Consider the following 23310-nt stretch of genomic DNA (forward strand, 5'->3'; position numbering starts at 1 on the left):
TGTACATTGTAATTTACCCATAGGGTATCACTAAAGAGTATAAATTATTAAATTGTTATTACTATTAATATTATTATTTATTATTCATTCAAGTATTGGTAAGAGACCATTCCTCAAATCCGTGAGCTCTCAAAGTTTGATTTATGTTGTTTGACTGATGTTACATAACAGGGATAATACTTCTCATCATTCTCCAGTTAACCTGCTCATACAAGCCTAAAAGTAAGACTGTTCTACATACTCTGCAGGGGGAAAAACTAGCAGCCCACAACTTGATTGAGTCACTGGGCTGTGTACATGTGATGTATCTGTGCAAAATGGTGCAAGCTACTATGTACAAAATAGACACTTTTAAGTTAAGAAATCAGTCCTCTTCCAATATCATCATACCCCATGTCTCCTCTGTCACTCACCCATCCAGACTTCTCCAAACTGTCCTGCCCCAAGCCTGCGCTCCAGCTTTAGGGACTCACGCGGAATCTCCCACTCATCCTGCCACCAAGGCTTCTGCGGTGCCCTCGACTGGCATGGCTTCCCCAGCTTTGTACATAACCCGTCTGCGTCACCTGGACAACAAAGAGAAGAGGGACAGGTTTAGAATCATTCAGACCCCACAACAATCTTTACTAATCCCTTCAAGAGGTTGCACGCACGTGAGTGATGCTGGACGAGCTCCTTCAGCGAATTAAAGGATATCTTGGCTGTGATGTAGAAGCCACCGCTGTCCATGTTGCGGATTCTGTAGTGCTTGACTCCTTCACCAGTGTTGTGGTCCAAGTCCCTGATTGAAAGGGCAAATGATCCTGGAACAAAGAGGGAGCACAATCTATTGTGAGATGATGCAGATTTCATCTGAAATATCTGAAACTCACAAATCAAGTTAAGTTTAAATGTCAAATTGGTGGCCTTATGTGTAGCATTTGGATACAGCTTTACAGTACAAAAGAATATTTATTTGTTACGCATCTAGTTTGGTTAGCAGTGTTTATACTTCCAGCACTTCCAGCACAAATATGTCCATGTCTAAAAATAAACAAATGTGGCCAACAGTGGAAGGCCTTACTTCTGAGAAACTAACTTGTGAAATCAAAACGTTTTTTATATGTAGACTGCATAATGAGTCAACGCCATGATGAAAAAAGATCACCTTGGGTTGTCTCACTCTCTCGAATCAAGAAGGAGCCCAAGGTATTCCCAGGAGCGAGCAGGAGCCTCATGGCTTCGTTTCTAGAAATGTTCTTGAAGAACCACCTGCAGCAAAAACACACAATATGCTTCAAACTTTGAGCTAACCACTTCCCTTCCCTTAGGGACACAGCATGCATGATAAGAAATGGTGTGACATGACGTTGAGAGCATTTATGTTTCCTGTATGACGTACGGTTCCGTCTCAATTGTGGTCATTGCAACAAAGTTGTACGGGATGTAGCCCTGCTGGCCTGTGGTGAGAGACTCTGCCAAATACCACTCTGGATCATCCCTGGATATCAAAAGACACAGCAATGATGAATGTGTACACCTTCAGAATGAAGGCAGTTTCAATGAACCCCCCCCCCCCCACAGGCAAAATGGATTTTTGTGATGTACATGACAACACTTAGCGGGCAGGTACTGAACGTCTTTTCTTACAAATTAGCAGATGAGACAGATTAGAGATGCTCACCACAAGTCACAAACTACATTTCATCATATTGAATATTGCTTTGACATTCTTCAGAGGAGTAGTCCTTGCTAAAATCTAAATTAATCATCATATTTTCACAGAAATCGTCAAAAAACTGGAAAATGTTATAATCTATTTGTGTAGTTGGTTATGTGTGTAATCATTACTCATCTTCATGTAACTGTAACCCCCAAACATTTCCAGACATATTACTGAGGATATAATTGTCATCAAATGGATCACTTGAAAGTAAACTCCATTACAGCAAACAATTTTTACACATTTGCTTTCACTGAATAGTGAGACAGGAAAACATTGGCCGAGAGCAAGGTGATATGTGCTTTAGATCACAAGGCCCCTGTGAAGACCCAGATTTGGGTTTTGGAGCTGTATATCATAATTAACATCGGTGGCAAGGATGCACGTGGGTTACGTTGCTGTACATAGTGGTCCAACACTTTAAACCAAGACACAAATTTCAGGTCTCGTGGGTGTAAGTTTATACTACACATATTCATGTTTGAAAATTGTGATTGCCGGAAATTTTGTGAGAAGTGTCTTTTACCAAGCTTTACTAAATGCTAAACCAGCCGCTCTTACTTGTTGATGATCTTAAGTTTGTCTCCCTTCTCAAATCCCAGATCACCATCGTGGTTGGGTTCATAACTGTATATGGCCACCACTAGGTTGTCTGCAAAAGGAATATTGTAATTTTAGCAGAATACAAAATGCAAACACTAAAATGATATAAGGACAAATTAAAATATGGGAACGATACATGGAGATGTAAAATAAACTTGTAATTTTTATTTTAATTGGAGATAGTGAAGAAAATAAAAAGTTAATGTAGTATTACCAATATAGTATTATTACTGTTGTTGCATGTATTCAATTATACATTTAATAATACTTTACATAACACTTTGAAATGTGTAAATGTATCACACACTTAATATTTACTTATATGTTCTATCTGTACTACTACTGTCATTCTGTTTCTACACTACTTTACTTTACCACCACTACTTGCACCTGTAGATAATTAAACACACAGAAACAATGTTCTGTATCTTCTCACCTGGTAAAGGAGACGTAGGAGGTGAATGCTGTGATGGGTAACTGTATGGAATCAGCTGGTCTGTGTACTGTTGAGGGAAAAACAAGGTTAGACTTGTATCTTAAATTCAGCTTACTGAAGAACAATAGAAGAATCTTCATGCAGAAAAACAATGTACTATCATATGTTACATTTGCAGTAAAAAGATATGCACATTTCTGGTTTATGACGCAGATGTCAATCTATTATTCTCCCAGACAAAATGTCTCGTGTATTGTGGCAACCACAGGTGGTTTTCTCCTTTATTTCTGATCTCATTAGACATCTAACTCATGTAGAGGAAAAAAAAAACATTGAGGTAATATTTACTCTCCCATTAAATTAAACACAAAAGGCAACTACCCTCGCAGGTATGTAAGTTATAACCCTTTTCTTGGAAATGGTTACATAATCTACACAACGTGAAAAGTAGGGTGGGAGCCCATGTTGTGTTTGATCCTTCTCACTTGTACTGCAGTCACAGTTTTGTGCATGTCCTCCAAGTGACCATTCACATTCAACCACATTAACTACCAAAAGTCACCCATGTAAAGCTCACTTACACACAGACTCATACACTGCAATGTACAATGTACTGACACAAGTACATGCCGGCACATATAAAATGTCCATGTACACTTACTGGATTGCATGACTGGGGAGGTATGGGGCAGTTGCAGTGTTCGCAGATTTCATCCAGGTTCTCAATCCACTCGCCGTCTGAATAGTCCGAACTACAGTTACATCCCATCTTTTCTGCAATTTAGAGGTTTGAGTTATTTTTTTAAGGGTATAATGGACATCAACGTGGTCATAAAATAATAACTACTCAGTTTTTTTTTTATAGCTAATGACGGTATTTTCTTTTTTGCCTGCATCTTAGATGACTGGTGTCCCCAAATAAATGTCTCTTATGTTAATCTAAGACAGTTTTCAGGTATCATGCACTGCATTTTCAATTATGGACATCAAATACTCTTAACAAAATTAAAATGGCCGTTCCAAGATTACTAGGTGACACTGACAGAAGACACAAATTGTTTTTGTTTCCGAAAACTGCTTCAATCGGATGTGACTGAGAGCCTTGTCTCAAAACAGAGCCTCAGTAATTAATTAGGCTGTAAATTAAGAACCAATCATCTGCAAAAGCTGTTTTTTATGACACTCTTTTGACACTGTTTAACCTGAACACAACAGTCAAATAAAATCACATCCAGAACTTTGACAAACAGCTACATTGTTGTCAATCCATTCAGCATTTTCATGTTCTAATTCTTCTGTAGGCTGTAACTGTAGGCTCCATAAAACTCTACAAATACTAATCTTGTATAATCCAGTGTGACGTGTTCTGTATTATGTTTTACACTGGTCCACTGTACGAACTGGCTTTCTTAAGTTTACTTAGCTCCCATTGGGCCACTCATGGAACCGGGTCAGTGGGCTGATCGCAGCAGCCGTCTGACCCAAAGGCTCAGAGCCGTGAGAAGAATCTGGAAAGGATTGACCTGGCAACAACAACCCACCACTGTACAGAGTCCCCGAGGAACGAATTAGGAGGATCACCAGAGTTTTCTTGAATTATTATCACTCCTACTCCTACTGGCCGGCACTCAGGGAGTCACACAAACAAAGTCAGTATTTACCACCGGTGGGCTACCCTCTTCTTTTTATGATTTGCAGCTGAAAGCCCTTCCGAACAAATACTGATGAGTGTTATTGTTTGCAAAGTATTGTGGGTATGTAGATGGTCGTGTGGCCTGTAAACATTTTTTGACAATTGTCAGTAAAGCTTGTTGGCTAGTATTGAGCATACCGTAAACAAAGAAACTGTATTTACAAAGGAAAAAAAAATACATTTTGATGAAGATTTTCTTGTTGTTGCACCTATTTTGTTTTTCTTCATTTCACACTCTAAATTTGTTTTTTTGTCTTCACATCCAGTCATGATCACCTCCATTATCTCATTATCTTCCATGTAGTCAAGTTTGTGTGACAGCTGTGTCTCTAAAAACACATAAATGCCTGAAGTTTAATTTGATTTTGGATTAATGAGATACAAATTCATATTTTATTACAATGAGAAAGCATCCTGTTGTTCTTATGTTGGCCAGTGTTTTTTATACTACTGATAATTATCAACAGTGACAGTGACACAACCAGTGCTGAATATGTTTTAATATTAGCCAAAACATTAAATCATGTAACAACTAAATATGGATTTTAGCTAGTCGGCCATGCCTTCTGGGTGTGGACATTTTTATTACTCTATACATGTCAATTATTTTCATATATATTACATAAACTCAAAAGACTCTACCAACTGCAATCAACCCCTCTGATTAATGTAACACATTTTAAATGATGTTAACAAAGAACCGATAATGATAATGGATGTCTACCTTAGTCACAATATTTTCCTTCTCTATATTCTAAACCTATGTAACACTGATAACTGCTCAAGTTTGAAACTCACCTCTTGAAATGTCTCTTCAAGCGTCCAACAATATCAGATTTTTCGTGCAGCCATAGAGATAATCTTTGATAAATGATTGTCTTTTTTTAAAAAGAGATACTTAGCAACGAGTGAGTTTTTCACCACTGGAGCCCAGGTGTGAAAATGAAATCATCTGCTTCTCTTATTATAACAAACTCGATAGAAGTGCTGATGTGTGTCACACACTTCAGAGGAGTGGAGGAGACTCAGAGAGTTTCCTGTCGTTGAAAGGTTGAGGGTTGCTCTGCAGGCTTCTAACAGGTGCTGTGCCATGCAGCTGTGTGTGAGCAGGAGGAACATTATAGGGGTCAGGACTGCTCCTTTCCCAAAGATGTTTCCAATACAGGTAAAAAAAAAAAAGGAGTCAATGGTAGACTGTGAGACAGTGATGAGGTTATATTTATATATTTTTCTTTTGTGTGTGACATCTGTGCATCTGTGAACTTTAAGGTGACGTGGTGGTCCAGTTAATCCCTTGCAAGAGAGTATTTGATAGGATAGAGGATTTCAAACAGGCTGATCTGAGCAGTATGAAAAATAATTACAATGTGTCATATTTGCACAAAATACAATTTTAGCCATTGGGGACCGTTATGTTTCCTGTGTTTTAATGTCAACAAGTTTAACTTAGCCATTTGTGGTTTGTGTTTACTGTGTGTGTGGCCAGCAGGTCATTTAAAAATAGACTTTGGCTTTGATGTTCACATCCAAGTCAAATTGGAAAATAATAGACAAAATGTGGATGACCCTCTTACGAATCATTACTTTTAACCAAACTCTTTGTTGAATGGAGGCCACACCATGATCCTATTTAGAAACGAGACATAATTTAACAAGTCTCTGAGTGCTAACACTTTTCTACGCCTTTCAGACAACTCTGCTGTGGGCCGCATCGCTTCTCTTGTGGTGAACGGCTGCTGCGACAGAGCACACATCGGCAGGAAGTCAGTCCAAGCATTTACAGGAAGTGCACAGACATATGTGCTTAGAAGACTGCCACAGCATAGATTAAGTCTCACTTGATGAAGCCACCTGAGCTCACTCGTTTTCCGTTAAAGCACATAACTGAGAGAGTGTCAATCTTGGAGGATGGTTGAACTCTTTTAGCAAGCTGGTTACAAACATTTTATCATTATAACATTTCATCAACATTTTACCATCATAAAAACAAATTCCTCATTAATGCGATGGAGTAATACCGTGGATCAACTGGCACATACCTAGAAGGGCCTCACTATTTTGGAGATCAGCTTTTAGGAGGCCTAATGAGCCTTTAACCCTTGTGTGGTGTTCATATTTTATTTCCACAACCAATGTTCCTCGGTCTGGTAGACCCACCACATTATTAGGCTTTAAAATCAATACAGTCATGACAATTTATGTAAAAATACTCAATAGATGTTTACTTTAGCTCAATTACTGATTTGTGGTTCGTATTTGCCATTAAACCCTGTGAGATCACATTTATGACCATAGGATCATTTTTGTTTGTTTGTGGTAAAAAGGTTAAAAAAAAAATTAAACCAATATTTTTTTATCCTTATTGGTGGTGGATTTCTTAGAACTTAATCAGAACAGGTAAAAGTGCTTGAAATGTAACCATTTTGTAACTTTGTGTGAGAATAGCAGGTTCAGAAATACAACAAAGTTTCATAGCACATGCATTTAAATGTTACCTGATGTGTAGTAGTTATGTGAAGGGGGGGTGTACCAAGTGCAGTCATTGAAAATAAGTTCTATTTTATGTTCTTCAAGGAAAGTGAGCCAAGGCCAATGAGTTTGAGTTAGAAGAAATCATAAATAGCCATACTTTCTTCAAGCAAACATTAAAAACGGGTCCCACAGACTCAAACACCATGCAAAGGTTAAGGGTATTCCTAGTTTCCCTTCGACCACAGTTTTCGCTACTTCTAAACGTGGTTGGAAATCACATTCTGTTACGCAATTGAATCAAGATACTATAAATATGCAGAAAGTTTTCCAAGCCTCCTACGGCCCTGCTTCACGATGCAGGTGTTGGCCTCATTCATTTGAGCGTTGCTGCTTTTGTTTGGCTTCTAATGCTTACTCATAAACACTCATGTCGTTAACCAATTCAAATATCTTGCATTGTTTGTTTTGTTTCAATAAATACACTTTAAAACCAGCTTCTGCTCATGGGATGGCAAGTGGTATGATATGGGGGAAGAGCTCAAGTGAAACTATCTGCATGGTAGAGCAGAATGGCATGAGAATCTCAAATCTGCAGAGCTTTATTGTAAAAGCCTTCACTGAAGAATGAGGCCTTAAAGTACAATACCTCGAGCTGTGCATTTGCCATATGACATTCATTTCCTCTATTGAGGCCCAACGTCACACGTGAGGTCATCCGTGACATGAAGTATAACACATTAGGATCATGTCAACAGTCCCAGTTGTGCTCTACTTTTACGCAGCGGCTGCACTCCACCGAGGCATATATGTTGTTTTTTTTTACTAGTTCCATCAATGTCTGTGGTTCTGCATGTGCCTCTGTGGCCCCTTTCTTATGTTTGGACATACCAGGTCATGAATGTCTAGTGGCAGGAAAGACGAGACAGGATGGCCTTAAGACCTAGGATGGATGACGGGGACAGATCTGACGGAGTGTGTGGTGACATTTAGCCTGGAGAAGATTGATAGTAGAGCATGCATAGACACATGCACAGAACCCAAAGTTAGAACCATGTAAAGTTAAAACCATGTAATAAAAACTTTTTAAATGCTAATAAAACATTCCCAAGTGACGTAGAAATGGCAACGTCTCTTTAATATTGTGTTGTATGTGCATGAAAAAAGTTACATTTTAAGGCATTTCTCTTTTACACTCATTTGTCAAATACATTCATATTACAGTAGCATGATTTAAAAATAAAGATAATTGTTTATAAATGTTGATGTTGAAGAATAACATAACTCTTGGCATTTTCAGTAGACCAAACGTACGTATGTAATTTAAATGGAGAGTTTTCCAGCACTGTGCTTTATATTGCCGTTAAACTTAGATTACGTACTTTTTAACTGCAAAAAATGTACATTTTGAAGTCTTTACTTTTAAAATAAGAGAAGAATAAGCATGAGCATGTCAAATCCATGGCAGCCAAAAAAAGAGAGCACGGACCAAAATTGGCCCACGGGCCCCAAATTGGGCAGCCTTGGATTAGTTAATGGTTACTTTTTTTGCATGTAACAGTTGCAACCAATGTAAAATACCACTCAATAATAATATTAATATTAAGCTACAAAATATGCATTTAACTGGCCCAAACCAAATACAGTTGGTCACTGCCCAGCCACATTTTCCAATTCGTGCTCTGCAGCATCTGGATATGGTAATGGAAACAAATTGCTTTAGGCACAGCCTCCTGGGTCCTGCCACTGCAGTGGTTGAGGCTAAGGAGATATACTTGGTTCGTAAAGAAGAGGGGTAAAGTTGCTGGAGGGTGGCCTCCCACTTCCTTTGAGGGAAGTGGGGATGGCCAGTGCCCCGGTGAAGGCTTCAACAGCTGGAATATGTTGCTGTAAAAGGACTCAGTTTAGTGTTGCTCAACATTTCCTTTTATCACACCTAGTTTAATCGATAAAAAATATTAGTGACGCAGGCATTGGTCCACACTTTTTTGTTTGTGACCTCTAGAAAATGAAACAATATCTACGTGCATCCCCTCATCACTGGATGTAACCAGTTTGACCAAAGGGCAGAAGCGATAAAATAATTCAGCAATTTGCCTTAAAAAAAGAGGTAAAGACTAGAGAAAATCAGTTTTTTGTGGTTCCTTCTGAATTAGCTTGCGACCCTTTGTCTGGGCTCTGAACCCAAGGTTGAGAACCGCTGATGTAAAGTTATCTGACCTGTCTAAAAAAGCTCCTTCCTGTACTGTGACCATCAAGCTTCTTTTCTAAAGTGAGTTTCTTCTATGGCAATTTTTTTAGCAACTCATTACTCTCCCTGTAACTGTTTTGCACTTCTTTGGCACAAATGAAACTTTTTTTTACAATACCAAATTACTAAGAAGAAGAAGAAGGCGTAACATATAAAGCCCATTCCTTTCTGTACATTTCAGTCTACCTCTAAGAGTTCATCTATAGACTGTGATTATCATGAAATGTAGCAACGAACAGTCAACAGTAGAGCAGCCCGGACTCTGTCCAGCAGGAAGGTGTGTCTGCATTCAGGGCGTGTGCCCTTACAGGTCTGCACTCAGAGGCTTCCTCATGCATGACAAGCCAAGGTGCACATTCATTTTCATTTCTACCCAGGGCACCAATAGCTGGCAGGAACTCTCCACTCTATCAACAGCTCCTGATGAGGAAATAAGTCTAAAATCTAGCCAACACAACACAGAGGCGGCCAATGGAGCATCCTCAGAAACATGTATAAAGGGTTATTAACAGAGTGAGAAACGTCTGGAGTTGATGTTCATCTTGGTGAGGCCCAGGTGTTTGAGCGGGGTGGACAGGGCGAAGGCAGCCTTCATGGGGATGTCACATAGCAGGTCCGACTCCTCGCCACACTCTTCCAACTCGTATGTGGCATCGTCCAGCATCTCCTTATGACGGCCACACACCTGCTCCACTTTCAGCCTGTGGATCTCGACACGCAGACGGATCAGCTGGCGGGCCAGACGGTTGTCCTGAACCTGCATCTCCCTCTGAGGAGCAAGGGAGGAAGGGAGGTTGAAGAGAAAAGTGAGCATCATTGAGATATCAGGAAATATGTGGAAGTCTGGATGTGGATTGCTCTTCATCCTTTTATCAAGGTGTGTAAATCACTGTCATATGGAATGTATACTGGCTGCAGCCTGAGTGTGAGAAAACACACATCATCAGTGCTGCTTAGAGTGAGTCATTATATCCCCTAGTTTAAAACAGGGCTTCATGAGGAGTTGACTATGTACCTTAGAGGTGTAGTAGGGATATAGACATCTGTTTCACACCTATGCAGGGAACTGTACACTTTTTGCAACATTATCTTATCAATAGATCGTTGGATAAAATAAAATGTTCCCTCACCAGCTCTTTTCTCAGAAACTCCAAAGCATCATCAATGGTATCAAAGCCACATATATTGCCCACAACCAGATCTGAGTTCTCATTTCTTAGAATTGCAGGCATGGAGACGACTTGTCCTCCCGGGTCCTGGCTGTCTGCAGGGTAACGATCCTTCCACGGTCGACTCTCAACTCTCTCCTGCCACTCCAGGTAGGACGGTCTGCGAGTCTGCAACTTCAGCTTTTCTGTTAGTGCTTTCACGCTGTCCAGATCCTCGATGTCTCCCTCGGTGGACTCTCCTCCAAACTCTTTAAACTCCATCGGCGCAGTGGGGTGCAGTTGGCTTTCTGGATTGGCAGTTTGGCGATTGGAGCACAACAGGTCCTTTTATAGGGAGATAAGAAGCAGTGACCGCCCATACCGCAGAGGACAGAGGGGCGCGCTTGGTCTTAAGGAAGCCAGATGGTAGTAACAAGGAACAACAGTGTGGGAATACTCCATTAAAGGTCCTGCAGAGGTGTTATCACTATCACTATCAAGTTGCCTATCAAAAGTAAAAGCAGGCCACATAAAATAGATAAACATGCTATACAAAACTTACAAAATATGATGCAAAAATAATTTAAAATAAATGTAGAAACACTGAAATGATGCTTGCACTCTTGACCATAAGTAATACCAATACGATAACATATTACCCCATAACCTATATCATATTATGGGTTAATATGTTATTTCAAAGTATTACAAAACCATGAAATGGGCATTCTGCATGTGAGTGCTTTTACTTTAAAAAGGCTATATAGCCCACCTATCACATTGTGCTGATGATATGTATTGGCTATGATATGTAGGCTACAACTACTAAGTGAACTATTAAAGTAATGTCTTTATTTATATTTACTGTACGCATTTTTACATTGTGGTATTATAAGTCAAACATATACTCAAATACTTACCACTGAACTATGCCAGACTACGCTTGGGGTCGTGATCTAAGACCAGCTTTCTAAGTTTGATTACACTATGCTGCCATCTAGTGGCCATTGGTTATATGACAAGCACATCACAACCGCTTCTCTCCCACTCTCCCCTATGATGTGCAAAGTTTTTACCAGCAATATGTGACACATCTCAGCTCTGCGCTGTTTCTCAGGAAACGTGCACTTCCGTCTTGTGTGGTATCAAGCAACACATCTTCGTTTCCAGAGCATTCTCGTGGTCAGCCACCGGTGCGAGGTTGTAGCAACACAAAGGGTCTGACTATGTTCAGAAAAAAATGAATCTATTTATGGGCTGCTTACCGTCGAGCAAACAGAGTGCTCTGCTACACAACTAACTAGTGAAGAGAGGAAGAAGCTTTCACTTTTTCGTTTTTTTTTTAATTACAAGAGAGGCGAGGAAGTGATTTGGCCCTAATTGCGCAGTAACAGAAGTCCAGCAGCGGAGGGTTTTTAGCTTTGTGAAGTGGAGCTGATGGAGTTTTCTGAGCATATCAAGACCGTGAATGTGGAGGATGTTGTGCTCCGACAGCCGCTACACCCGCCGAGCAGGGGCACCCTGTGCATCACCGGCCACCACCTGCTCTTCTCCGACCGGGAGGAGGGCAGCTGTCGCCAGGTTTTGCTGCTCCTCAGGAACATCGATGCCATTGAGAAAAGGTAACTGCAACAAACATCTTGCCAAGTAGACTAGTTTAATTAAGATGTAAAACAGCATGTAGCCTATTTGCTTCAATTTGTTTCCAAGTTGCCAAAAACAGGACATGATCAATTAACATCCTTATACTGTATTTGATTGCTTAATTGCATCACTTAAAATGGGTTTATAGATCTTTCTAGCACTCACAAACTTGATCAAACAATTAATCACACTTATCATCATGACTAATCAACCAAAGCTGTCAGTTAATGTCTAATTAATGTTTAATTCCATCATCCTCTTCCAATCTTTTTAACCAGTGTGGAAAACCTTTTGGCCTACTCCTGCATCTTCGCTAATGCAGACAACAGTCAAAAAAGGTTGGAGATCATTTGTGTTGCCATGTATCTGCTGCTCTTAGTGCCCACAGAGCTGAAGGATGAAATTTGCTAACTTGATTACAGCATCCTCTCTTTCCTCACCCCCCTGCCACACACATGTGGGGCTTGCCGCTATGAGCTTTTTCTTAGCTTCAAGAAAGCCTAAGCATTGCTGAAATCCCTCCATGTAGCTACTGTATATACTTGGTCAGCAGCAGAGAAGTGGGAGTTTCACACCCATTTCTCAGCAAGAGAAAGCCTCGTTGACTGGCCTCGCCTTCCTTTTCAGCTGCAAGTCAAACTTTCTACACAGCTAGTCAATACACGGGCTGTTGAGAGGGGGAGCAGCCACAGGGGTATTGTTTACATTGTTTTGCTCTAGAATCATAGTGGTGAGGGTGTGTGTGTTTGTGTGTGTGTGTGTGTGTGTGTGTAGAATATCTGGATCTTCAGGGACGATTACTATCAAGTGTAAAGATCTGCTCGTGCTCCAGCTTGACATCCCAGGCATGGAGCAGTGTCTCAACATTGCACGCTCTATTGAGGTATAAGGAAATATATATTTTCTGTCTTACAATGCAATTTTTCATACTTTCTTTGAATAAATTGCACTTGTTTGTGCTTTAGCCTACATCTGATAACAGTCTCTTCAATCCCTCTGTCTCTTCCTCCAGACCCTGTCCTGTCTGGACAGTGTGACAGAGATGTACCCTTTCTTTTACAGACCTTCGGATGTCCACCTGCCGGACCAGTGGGGTCTCTCGTCCCCTGAAAAGCACTACAGTCAAATGAGGGAACTTGTAAGCAAACATATAAGACTCCGTATCTTCCAAACTTGTTTCTGCTGCACATGGATATAATTACACATGGACAAAACATATAACACACACACAGTGTCACATGCAACTCATCCCAACAGTGATCCAACAACCCCATGACAGGAAATTCCAAGGAAACTGAATGCAGGGGTCATGATTCAGGATATCCCTGTTGCTTAGCTTTCATTTGATTTCCCTTAAATTCAGAATGTGCTAAACACAGTTTGAATTCATACTTAATGGACAGATAGGCACAGTGTTCCCAGAACATGGATATCTTTAGTTTTCATCAGGCTGGCCTGGTGACATTACTTCGAACAAAGAAAACAGCTGGCGCTTGCGTGTCTAGGCACATCCGTCCGGCTGATTCCTGCCACTTCCATGAGAGTTGAGCTTGTGGCTTGTCAAATACAGTTTAAAGGGAACAGCTTGACATTTTGGGAAATACACCTATTCGCTTTCTAGAGTTAGATGAGAAGATTGATACCACAATATCCGTCTGTTAAATATGAGGCTACAGCCAGGACATGGTTAGCTTAGCTTAGCATAAAGACAAGAAACAGAGGATACAGCTAGCCTGGCTTTGTCCAAAGGTAATCACCACCTTAGCTCACTTACGCGCTATATCTCAATTGTTTATTCCAAAACAAAAACCAAAGTGTAGACAATTAAGAGATTATTTGCTGCGCTAGTTCTTGGCCGACAGGTGTGTCCTCCTGGAATCTGGTCGTTATTATAAGGTTGCCAGGCAACAAGTCGAGACTCCAGAAAACCACAACTTGTCATTTTTACAGTTCAGTTTTTACATGGGTTGAACCCACACAATAGCACATGTTCAGTAGCGAGCTTTAGCGAATTTGCTGGTCGGCAGAGTTTGTTTACCTTTACAAAGAGACAGGCGAGCTGTTTTCCTCTGTTTCCAGTATTAATTCTAAGCTAAGATAAGATAACTGCCACCTGGCTGTAGCTTTAAATGTATTCTACAGATGTAAGAAGGGTGTTGTTCTTGCAATGCTGCACGTTGTCATTCTGGGTGAAATTGTAATATTGCTGTTAGGTTTGTCCTTTTCTACACCTAAATGATTTGACAAATGGAAAAGAAAAGTGAAAGAGAAAGTTTATTTGCCCACTAGGGTTTAGGGTGAGCAAATCAGCAGTGATCAAGTGCTATGTGCAATAGAAGGTGGACCCGCTCGAGTTGGAGCTGATTTCCTGTTTCCCTTTTGTAACCTTAGACATAAAGCTGTTACAGCCCGTGAAGGGTCGTAAACATGAATTTGCTGTGTGCAGGTAACATGTGTATTAAAGTACACATTTTCCAAACCGTCAATGTGACCAGCCTTCATCGTTCTCTCTCTCCTCTGTTTGCAGCATGATCGGTGGAGACTAAGCACCGTGAACAGAGACTACTTAGTGTGTCCCTCTTACCCTCCAGCTGTCATCGTCCCCAAGAACATAGACGATGACATGCTGGAGAAGGTGGCCAAATTCAGACAGGGAGGACGCTTTCCTGTCCTCTGCTACTACCATAGGAAGAACGGCACGGTGAGGGGCTTTCATTTGTCTCCACTGCTAGACTGAAATTTGTACATGCAACTAAACAATTGTAACGTAACTTGTCAGGTAATTATGCGCAGCAGTCAGCCGCTGACTGGAGCCAATAGGAAACGCTGCAGGGAAGATGAGCAACTCCTCCAGGCTGCGATTGAAGGCTCAGACAAAGGTTACATAATTGACACACGCTCTAGTCAGCAGGCGCTGCAGGCCCGCATGACAGGCGGAGGGTTTGAGTCCAAAACATGTTATAGCAGCTGGAAGAGACTGAACAGACAAATGGAGAGGTTGGTGAAAAGTATGGGTGATGCTGTTCACCATTTTATGATGTCCCATCAAGCTAACCTACTTCAGCTCATTGTCTTTCTATGCGTGTACAGGGGTAAAGCACTGCAGGAGAGTCTAATTAAACTAGTGGAGGCCTGTGGTGACGAGTACCAAAATATGGACCGTTGGCTCAGTAAACTTGAAAATTCAAAGTGGCTGTCTCATGTCCAGACTGCCCTGTCAACTGCTGGTCTGCTGGCAGAGTGTGTGGAGAGGTAGGACCAAACCCACGCTGCGTATCTGTGGTGGAATCACTACACTCAGTGTCAATTTTATTTGTATAGCACCTTTCATTACACGTAAGCCCAAAGTGCTTTACATTAAGAATAGAAATAAGAATACACAAGTCTATTAACCAAAACAACAACAACAAGACATACAAGTGTGACCATACAAATTCATACACATAAATACTGTAATTAAATAAATTCCTGAGAAATTAAAACAGGTTTTGAGTTTGCTTTTGAATGTGGAATTTGTGACTGACCCAAGGTCCTCAGGTAGCTTGTTCGTAAGAGCAGGACCACAGTAACTGAAGGCTCCCCCACCGGACCTGGATCTTGTTCTGGGTACAGCTAAAAGGCTTCTGCCTGATGACCGAAGTGTGCATTTAGCTCTTTTCAAAAACATATTCTTGTCTAAAGGGACAGTGTGTGACAAGACGTTTTTCACTAACAGTAAAATTGAAGGGGAAGGAAAGCAAAGTTAAAAAAATATTCAAATATCAAAGACACATCTCACTGATATAAAGCCTGTTATCAGCTCTAACAGAGAAATTGTGATTGTTTAAATAAATGCATGTATGACTTGTCTTACATACATAGAGGAACAGGGCTGTACTGTAGCACATCCATTGGTTTTTTTTGCCAGGGACGGTCATTCAGTTCTGGTTTACGGCTCTGAAGGGAGAGACTCCACTTTGCTCATCAGCACTCTGGCTCAGCTCATCATGGACCCAAACTGCCGCACCCTGGAGGGCTTCCTGGCTCTGCTGGAGCGGGAGTGGGTACAGGTGAGTGTATCACCTGTACACATACATGTGTATGTACAAAAATGTCTAATTAGTACATGTGGAATAATTTTTTGAAACACATAAAGATAATCACATTAAGCAACTCTTAATGTTCAGGTTTAGTCTTTTTAGCAGCATTAAGACCTTAAAGCATGCCCCAAAGGCAGGGCATATTGAATTTTGTTACTTTTAATATTCACAGTTTTGCTGCGGGGCTGGCAACTGGTTTTCAAGCACATTCTCATATGTGGTAATGGCCAAATCTCTTGCTGAAAGGAGATTGCGCCACAATCTACCCTTAACAGGAAATGTGCTGAAGAAAAAAACTCAAATTTAGTGTGCTGCATGTAGAGGTCACAGATTTAACTAAACTTGCTTTTCTTCAACTCCAACTTCCAAATGTTTACCTTCTCCAACAATTCTGCCTCAAGTGCAGCATTTGTCAATATTTAAGGGGAGTTAATTTTTGTGATTGTCATCCTTAAATATTTTATAATCCACTGTTTGGAAGCTTTCATAGCTAAAAGAAAAAGAACACTTAATTTGGTTTTTCTTCACAGGAAAGAGAAAACAATATTTTCAGTTTTACAGACCAACCAAAAACTCACCAAAAAATTGACATCTCATGTTCAGAAGATTAAATAATATGGAGGAAAGTAGCTGTTGAGGATTTAGAGTTAAAGGCTGACAAGAATGAAGTACACTGACTAACCAACTTACAAAGCACAAGTACAAATTGATTCATAAGTCATAAGAGTTCAACTGTGCCCCAGCATGAGCCCCTTTTAATAAGTTGGAATGGCCTCAGAAAAGGAAAAGGTGTTTACTGTATGCATGTTTATATGAGTAAGTATTGTTCTCTCCAGGCAGGACATCCATTCCAGCAGCGCTGTGCCCATTCGGCCTACTCCCATGCCCGTCTCCAGCAGGAGTCCCCCGTCTTCCTGCTGCTGCTGGACTGTGTGTGGCAGCTGTGGCGTCAGTTCCCCCTGGCACTGGGCTTCTCTGAGGCGCTGCTTCTGAGGCTGGCGACTGAGGCCTACGCATCTAACTATGGCACCTTCCTGTGTAACAGCCATCAGGAGAGGTCAGTCGCACTTCACAGCATTGGGGAATTGATGGTTGACAAAAAGCTCAACAGTTTCATTCTTACAAATAATATTTACGTCCAAGGTGACATTTCACCTCACTTTTCCCTCTCAGGTGTGTTCTAGGACTGAAGGAGAACACTCACTGTTTGTTCCAGGCACTGTTAAGGCCCAAGGAGAGAGACTGCTACTCTAATCCCCTGTATGAGCCCACTGAGCTGGCAATCTGGCCCTCAGTCCACCCTCAGTCCCTACAGCTTTGGAGAGGTGATGTGTTCAAACATGATCTCATTTTTTTCTTCTTTCTCTGGTTACTTTTAGCAGAGATGCCCATTCAACATCATCTAATGTAAGCTCAATGCTTTCATTGTTTAGAGTTGTATGACTACGGTGTTGCTAACTTTGATGATTCTGGGATTTTATTTCTGAAGCGTTGATGCTGACTCAAGCCCATGTTTTATCTTAAGGCTTTTTTCTGAGGTGGACCCCACAGGCTCGCCACCTCGAAGAGGCCCAGGAGGAAATAAGGAACATGGTCATTGAGTGGGGGAATCTGGCGCTCAGCTGAGGCTTTGTCAGTACGTGAAGGAGGAAAAATGTTCAGCCTGAACAAGTTTTTTGAAGGAATGATAATGTGCAATGCCTTTTGACTGTAGATATTTTGTAACAACTTGTTTTAGTTTTAATGTACAGTGATTTGTTTTCTTTCATAAAAAACTGTATAAAAAAAACTTCATTGTTGATATCATTTGATGTAGTTTAGACCTCCATATTTTCACATCATATTTTAGGGCTTAACAAACTATATATTTTTTGATGTTTTGGTATGTTTTGCTTTCTAAAAAATATTTTCTGGAGTATATTAACTCATGGATTTTATGAATAGAAGAAGGTTGTATAACTGACACACCTCCCAGTCCTGTTAAGCTCAGCTAAACTCTCTTCACAATACAAATCCCTTTACACTGCAAGTCTGCATGTTTGCACACATAGAGCTTTGCAAGCTGGAGACTGTAGTCCTGTTTAGTCAAGAGCCCCGAGTGTACAATGTGGACAAGAACCACATAGCCCAGCGAGACTTTCTACATCTGCTTATTTATCGAGTGGTTACTGAGTGAATTGAAATCTTGACAACTTGGATTGGAATCTTTTAATTCTGACATTTTAATGTCTCTTATCAGCTCTTATTTTGTGATTTAGCTCAGAGAAATAGTTTGGGGTTTACTAACCTAAGTTGCATTGGCTGGTTTTGGACCAAGAATCATCTGTCTGGGATTTCTGGTTTTGTCAGCCCAGGTAAAAATGTTTGTTTATTTGTCATTAAGTTCAATTTGTGTCTGTAATATTATTCTATTCCACCTGTGTATGCCTCAATGATTACTACCACAATGCAGAGGTTCTGTGTCATCAGTTATGGTTTAATTTAAATTTTCTAAGGACTGCTGCTTGACATGCAACCGGGGGTCTGTGTACCCATTGCGGCTGCGCTGGGCCTGTTTTGTAGAGGTTGTCTCAGCAGGGCGCGGCGTTTTCCCGGTCGCAACCTCTGCTTTTTGCCCAGGCAGATGAGCAGGTGGAACAGCCGTGAGACCTGCAGCCCTCCACCTCCTCAAGAAAACCCCCGTGTCCTCATCACGGGTAATGCAAATGCCATTTTCTGTCATAAACTCATAATAGCTAAAGATAGAAAGAAAGGTGGACTTTTCAACAGCTACTCAAACACTGAACCTGTGAAGCTGCCATTGTTTTGTACTGTTAACCGCGGAGCAGTTACAGTAGGGGTTAAGGTGCCTTACTCAATGGTACCTTTTTAGGCAGTTGAAAGACTTATTCACTTCCAAGCAGATCCTGTTTTAAATTAAATAAATGTAAGAGAGTCACTAGGATGGATTTGCATTTTGTGGCATCAATGACATGAGTGGAAAACTGGACACATGTTTTTTTCTTTTCGAGTTGTTTTCACTGTGGCAGGAGCAGGATCCCATTTTAACTCATCACAATAGGGTGCGTACAGACAATGCTGGTGACATAAAAGAGCCAATGAGTGACTCTGGGGAGAATAATAGTCTGCTGTCACTTTTGTCCCAGGATAAAGCGTTGGAACAAACAAAAAGCTGAAGCATGGTGCACCAAAAATATTGATACCATTGTCGTACCAAACTCCAAATGTTGTCTTGATACACCAACATATTAAACTTTGTCTATGTATGCAGGTGGTCTTGGGCAGTTAGGTGTGGGACTGGCTCAGATACTGAGGTAAGACATATAGAAATTCCTGAGATATTAAAGTCAAATGTGTTTGAAATTTTGAATGTCATCATACTTGTATTTATGTCTAGGAAACAGTACGGAAGAGATAATGTAATCCTGTCGGACATTAAGAAGCCTCCACCTGATGTTTTCAGCAGTGGTATGCAAAACCAAATCCAGTTTTTTTCACCTTCAGTGTTTTGTTTTACTCACACAAATTACATCCTTCTTCAATTTACATTGAACAGAATGTACAGCTTATTTCCCCGCTGTTTAAATCATTGGTTACTTTCTTTTCATTGATTCTTCCACCTTCTTCTCTTTTCCTAATAGGTCCGTTTGTATACGCTGATGTGTTGGACTACAAACATCTCCGAGAACTGATTGTAAATTATCGTATCACTTGGCTGATTCACTACAGTGCTCTCCTAAGTGCTGTTGGTGAAGCTAATGTGGCTTTGGCACGCAAGATCAACATCACAGGTCTGCTGACTAGACACACATTTACATGTACCACATCTTTAGGGACTATTGTGTTTAAATTCCACTTTGTATGTTCTGCTGTCCATCTAGGTCTTCATAATGTGCTGGACTTGGCCCTAGAGAACTGCCTGCGCCTCTTTGTCCCAAGCACCATTGGAGCATTTGGTCCCTCTTCTCCGCGTGACCCGGCCCCTGACCTCTGTGTCCAAAGACCTCGAACAATTTACGGCGTGTCCAAAGTGCATGGAGAACTGATGGGGGAGGTGTGTCTATCTCCAAATGCACAAGCATACACATGCACGTAGTATGCGGATACATCCATTCGTAAAATGTTTAAGTTATCTCAATATTCTTTGTCTTTTTCTTTAGTATCTTCATCATAAATATGGTCTGGATTTCCGCTGCCTACGTTACCCAGGTGTGATATCAGTCAACACACCTCCCGGAGGAGGAACAACAGGTATCGCATCACTTCACATCTGCACATGCCACACATCTATATTCAGGGTAATCAGCTTGATGTTATAGATTAGGCACTCCGGACCTCTGTCTTCACAGACTATGCAGTTCAGATCTTCCACGATGCTCTCAGCACAGGTCACCATGAGTGCTACCTGCGTCCTGACACCCGCCTTCCCATGATGCATATCTCCGACTGCCACCGTGCCACTGTAGAGTTTATGCAGGCTCCGGATTGCCAGCTGTCTCTGCGTACCTACAACATTGCCGCCATGAGCTTCACTCCAGAAGAGGTGGCCCAAGAAATCCGCAAGCATCTCCCTCACCTCAAAGTCACCTATAATCCTGATTCTGTCCGCCAAACCATTGGTACGAAGTGATACACATACAAACACACAAAATCTGTGTGGGATGGTACATCTGATTTATTGATGATTTTTTCACTTGCTCAAGGAGTTATATTATTCAAGAACATTCAGTCATTCAAACTTTATTTATCCTCGAGTGATCATTGAGGGGCGACCCTCATTTTCAATGTCATTGAGTCAGGTTGCAAAGACAAATACAGAACAACAACAACAAAAAGTACAGAAGAAATATAGAAAGACAATAAAACATTCAGAATTGGAAAAGTATTTGATAAATACATCAGGATAATAGGGTTGACCAACTGCTACTTTGCTCATTTGAACGCGATGATGTCTCTTTTCTCATGTATTTCTTCTCGTGGGCAGACCAAATTCTCTTGGTGAGCAAAGCAGAGAAAGGGCATGTAACTTTTCCCCTTGTGACCTCATAAGGAGCAAGATTCCAGATCGGCCTATCTGAGCGTTTTTATTTTGTCAAAGGTGGAGCAGGTTATCCAGGGCTTGGTTTAAACCTATCGCCATTTCTAGCCACTGGGGGACCAGAGGCAGGCTGGGGGGATTTATATTAATGTTCATAAAGTGATATTTTCATGCCATGGGACCTTTAAGTTGTATCTTGTTATTTTGAAATTATATGTGGCATTGATATCGCTATTGTTAAATTATAAATGTTATGATGGAAGTAATGTGGTCATCTTGCTTGTCATTTTGCAGCGGACAGCTGGCCGGTGAGGTTTGATGACTCCAACGCCAGGAGAGATTGGGGCTGGGCACCAGTCTTCGGGCTTGACGAGCTGGTGTCAGACATGCTGCGCTCCATTCGAGACAAGAGGAAAAGCGAGGGTTTGCCAGTCAGCTAGCAAAACCTGCTCCACAAAGACGGACCGATGCCCTACCCCTGACTTTCCTTCAAATTTACAAACACTTCCTTTTTCTTCACTTTTCAAGTTGTCAACCAGTATCCTCCGCTACTCTGGAACATTATAGCATGAGCTGAGCAAAGCAAAGTAGGAATTCTCAGTCAGATGCTCTAAATATATACAGTGGACAGTGAGATGTCATATACATGCACTCAAAAACGCACGTATTTCAGTCTTTTTTAGGGAATAATATACTGTCAAACCTTTCCTCCATCTTTGTTGTTTTTAATCGTTATCATGGTATGAGCATCACTTTACACAAATTGCCTCAGACAGAACAGAAAAAGAGATGTCCAAATGCCATGCTAATCACATCTATGGACACAATGTTACAATGTCTATGGAAATGTCTAATACAATATGGACCAGTTGCACACTTGGAGTAACACATTTTTTGGACACTTTGATTCCAGGATCATCTGGAATGGCTGGCTAAGTTAACTCTGGACTGTAATGACTCACCACGGATTCTGGCTATTTTTAAAGGCAGTCTTTTATAATATACAGTCTATCAAATAAATATCACACACTGTATACAATCCCACTACCCTTGCTATGGCATCTAGCAGGAAGCCTTTATGTTTGCCTTTTTTCTTTTTGACAAAAGTGTTATTTTAAATTATGATTGAGCACCAATATCAAATAAAGCCTTATAAACTGTAGTTTACTTTGGAAATCAATGTATAAAAATGCAGTGTATTTTGAATCAGATCTTAAATAATAAAAATTAAAAAAAAGATTTACCAAAACAGCAGTGATTATTGTAAATTGTTGATTTTGTATTCTAAATAGAATGTGATTTTTCTACTAAGTAGGATGATGTTGAGGATAGTATTATTAATAGTAGTGATAGCATTAATTATGGTGGTAACTAGATATCATTTTAAGATAGGCCTACTTGAACTTCTACTCTACTACATTTTAGAGAGATTTATTACTGAAAAACAAACATTGTTTATTTGACCAACATAAATACTAGTTACTTTGAACATTTTTTATTTAACCTTCAAAACAAATGAACAAATAAATGACGATGCACTGCCACCTCGAGCAGCTATACGTAAAAAGGTAATTACACATTAATGCATCAATAATTACAAACTTATGATATAAGATGTAATACTAAAACACTCAGAAAGGGGGCATTGTGCATAATAAATAGTTTCACAAGTAAACTTTGCTGACGATACTTATTTAAAGTAACATGTTGCAGTACCTTTCAAAGGATGTGGAGAGATCATTGTTTGCTGATGACAGGTTTTTAGGAAAAGAGGGAGAAATGTTGAATACATGTAAGAAAATGCAAGATGTAGTTAATAAAGTCAAAGAGTGAGGACAAAAGCTATGTTCTCCACAAGAAAGAAGATCAAGGAATGTAATTTGAAACTGTATGGAAATAACTTGGAGAGAGTTGAGAGTTTCCGATGTTCAGGAGTGTATTTTGAACTGAGATTGACGTGGAGAGAGCAAATGTAAAAAAGAAAGAATTTTTTTTTTTAATGATGTGATAAATGTACTCAGGTGTCTTGTAGGATTGGGGTGGGGGCTGATTTTGTGTCTTTGAAAAATATGTGTGTAGTCTTAATAAGATCGAGATTAGACTACAGGAGTGTATTACGCACCAGCAGCTTTCTGTGCTGGCAGACCTGGATAGCAAGCTTAGGCTCTAAGATTATGTTTAGGATCAGTTAGAACCTACCCAGTGTGTGTGTCCCAAGTTGATGGCGAAATGTCATTGTGGTTACGT

The 23310-nt window shown here is 40.5% G+C and overlaps 5 protein-coding genes across 11 annotated transcripts in view; 2 read left to right on the top strand and 3 right to left on the bottom strand.

Annotated features, from left to right (window-relative positions):
• pabpc4 (poly(A) binding protein, cytoplasmic 4 (inducible form)) overlaps positions 1-3758 on the bottom strand; it is a 34233-nt gene extending 30475 nt beyond the window's left edge. Inside the window, exons 1-2 of the mRNA XM_034857730.1 lie at positions 3743-3758; positions 1075-1077 (exon numbers count right to left, since the gene is read on the bottom strand). The gene's annotated coding sequence lies outside the window, so the exon portion shown is untranslated. The remainder of the gene's footprint in view (positions 1-1074; positions 1078-3742) is intronic.
• The window catches only part of lck (LCK proto-oncogene, Src family tyrosine kinase), a 13384-nt gene extending 7910 nt beyond the window's left edge, over positions 1-5474 (bottom strand). The window contains exons 1-8 of the mRNA XM_034857731.1: positions 5233-5474; positions 3403-3515; positions 2742-2808; positions 2264-2354; positions 1382-1480; positions 1148-1251; positions 654-803; positions 414-566 (exon numbers count right to left, since the gene is read on the bottom strand). Of these exons, the coding sequence (XP_034713622.1) occupies positions 414-566; positions 654-803; positions 1148-1251; positions 1382-1480; positions 2264-2354; positions 2742-2808; positions 3403-3510 (772 nt within the window). The 5' untranslated portion in view covers positions 3511-3515; positions 5233-5474. The remainder of the gene's footprint in view (positions 1-413; positions 567-653; positions 804-1147; positions 1252-1381; positions 1481-2263; positions 2355-2741; positions 2809-3402; positions 3516-5232) is intronic.
• Positions 5475-8726: 3252 nt separating this feature from the next.
• On the bottom strand, positions 8727-10635 carry fam167b (family with sequence similarity 167 member B). The gene is made up of 2 exons (XM_034857508.1): positions 10285-10635; positions 8727-9923 (listed from the first exon to the last, which is right to left on the bottom strand). The coding sequence occupies exons 1-2, from the start codon at positions 10582-10584 to the stop codon at positions 9660-9662; spliced, it is 564 nt and encodes a 187-aa protein (XP_034713399.1). The 5' UTR covers positions 10585-10635; the 3' UTR covers positions 8727-9659.
• On the top strand, positions 9922-17758 carry zgc:154055 (uncharacterized protein LOC556036 homolog). 5 transcript variants are annotated; one of them, XM_034857502.1, is made up of 11 exons: positions 11282-11924; positions 12225-12284; positions 12721-12829; positions 13009-13084; positions 14474-14647; positions 14726-14943; positions 15037-15198; positions 15854-15995; positions 16862-17082; positions 17199-17350; positions 17551-17758. In XM_034857502.1, exons 1-11 carry the CDS (start codon positions 11771-11773, stop codon positions 17649-17651), a joined length of 1569 nt encoding a protein of 522 aa, XP_034713393.1. In that variant the 5' UTR covers positions 11282-11770; the 3' UTR covers positions 17652-17758. The 5 variants fall into 5 exon arrangements, with proteins under 5 accessions (XP_034713395.1, XP_034713393.1, XP_034713394.1 ...); XM_034857500.1 differs by having other exon boundaries at positions 11283-11924; positions 12959-13084; positions 17551-17757; XM_034857504.1 differs by lacking the exons at positions 11282-11924; positions 12225-12284 and adding an exon at positions 9922-10031 and having other exon boundaries at positions 12959-13084; positions 17551-17757.
• A 191-nt stretch (positions 17759-17949) lies between these two features.
• Positions 17950-21621, top strand: tdh2 (L-threonine dehydrogenase 2). Of its 3 annotated transcripts, none has more exons than XM_034857507.1 (9): positions 17950-18379; positions 18521-18721; positions 19297-19339; positions 19423-19493; positions 19667-19816; positions 19907-20079; positions 20186-20276; positions 20375-20644; positions 21358-21621. In XM_034857507.1, the coding sequence occupies exons 2-9, from the start codon at positions 18535-18537 to the stop codon at positions 21501-21503; spliced, it is 1131 nt and encodes a 376-aa protein (XP_034713398.1). In that variant the 5' UTR covers positions 17950-18379; positions 18521-18534; the 3' UTR covers positions 21504-21621. The 3 variants fall into 3 exon arrangements, with proteins under 3 accessions (XP_034713398.1, XP_034713397.1, XP_034713396.1); XM_034857506.1 differs by having other exon boundaries at positions 17950-18375; positions 18515-18721; XM_034857505.1 differs by having other exon boundaries at positions 17994-18721.
• Positions 21622-23310: the final 1689 nt, after the last annotated feature.

This window comes from Etheostoma cragini, chromosome 20 (genome assembly GCF_013103735.1).
Source record: "Etheostoma cragini isolate CJK2018 chromosome 20, CSU_Ecrag_1.0, whole genome shotgun sequence".
In the NCBI taxonomy this organism is placed as follows: Eukaryota; Metazoa; Chordata; class Actinopteri; order Perciformes; family Percidae; genus Etheostoma; species Etheostoma cragini.

Bases quoted from the DNA above. Each gene is read 5' to 3' on its own strand.
- fam167b (XM_034857508.1), bottom strand. From the start codon at position 10,584: ATGGAGTTTAAAGAGTTTGGAGGAGAGTCCACCGAGGGAGACATCGAG. The intron at 9,924-10,284 runs GTGAGGGAACAT...CTTGCTCCTCAG, and splicing joins AGTTTCTGAGAAAAGAGCTG to AGGGAGATGCAGGTTCAGGA.
- zgc:154055 (XM_034857500.1), top strand. From the start codon at position 11,740: ATGGAGTTTTCTGAGCATATCAAGACCGTGAATGTGGAGGATGTTGTG. The intron at 11,925-12,224 runs GTAACTGCAACA...CTTTTTAACCAG, and splicing joins ATCGATGCCATTGAGAAAAG to TGTGGAAAACCTTTTGGCCT. The intron at 15,199-15,853 runs GTAGGACCAAAC...TTTTTTTGCCAG, and splicing joins CTGGCAGAGTGTGTGGAGAG to GGACGGTCATTCAGTTCTGG.
- tdh2 (XM_034857507.1), top strand. From the start codon at position 18,535: ATGCAACCGGGGGTCTGTGTACCCATTGCGGCTGCGCTGGGCCTGTTT. The intron at 20,080-20,185 runs GTGTGTCTATCT...CTTTTTCTTTAG, and splicing joins ATGGAGAACTGATGGGGGAG to TATCTTCATCATAAATATGG. The intron at 20,277-20,374 runs GTATCGCATCAC...CTGTCTTCACAG, and splicing joins TCCCGGAGGAGGAACAACAG to ACTATGCAGTTCAGATCTTC.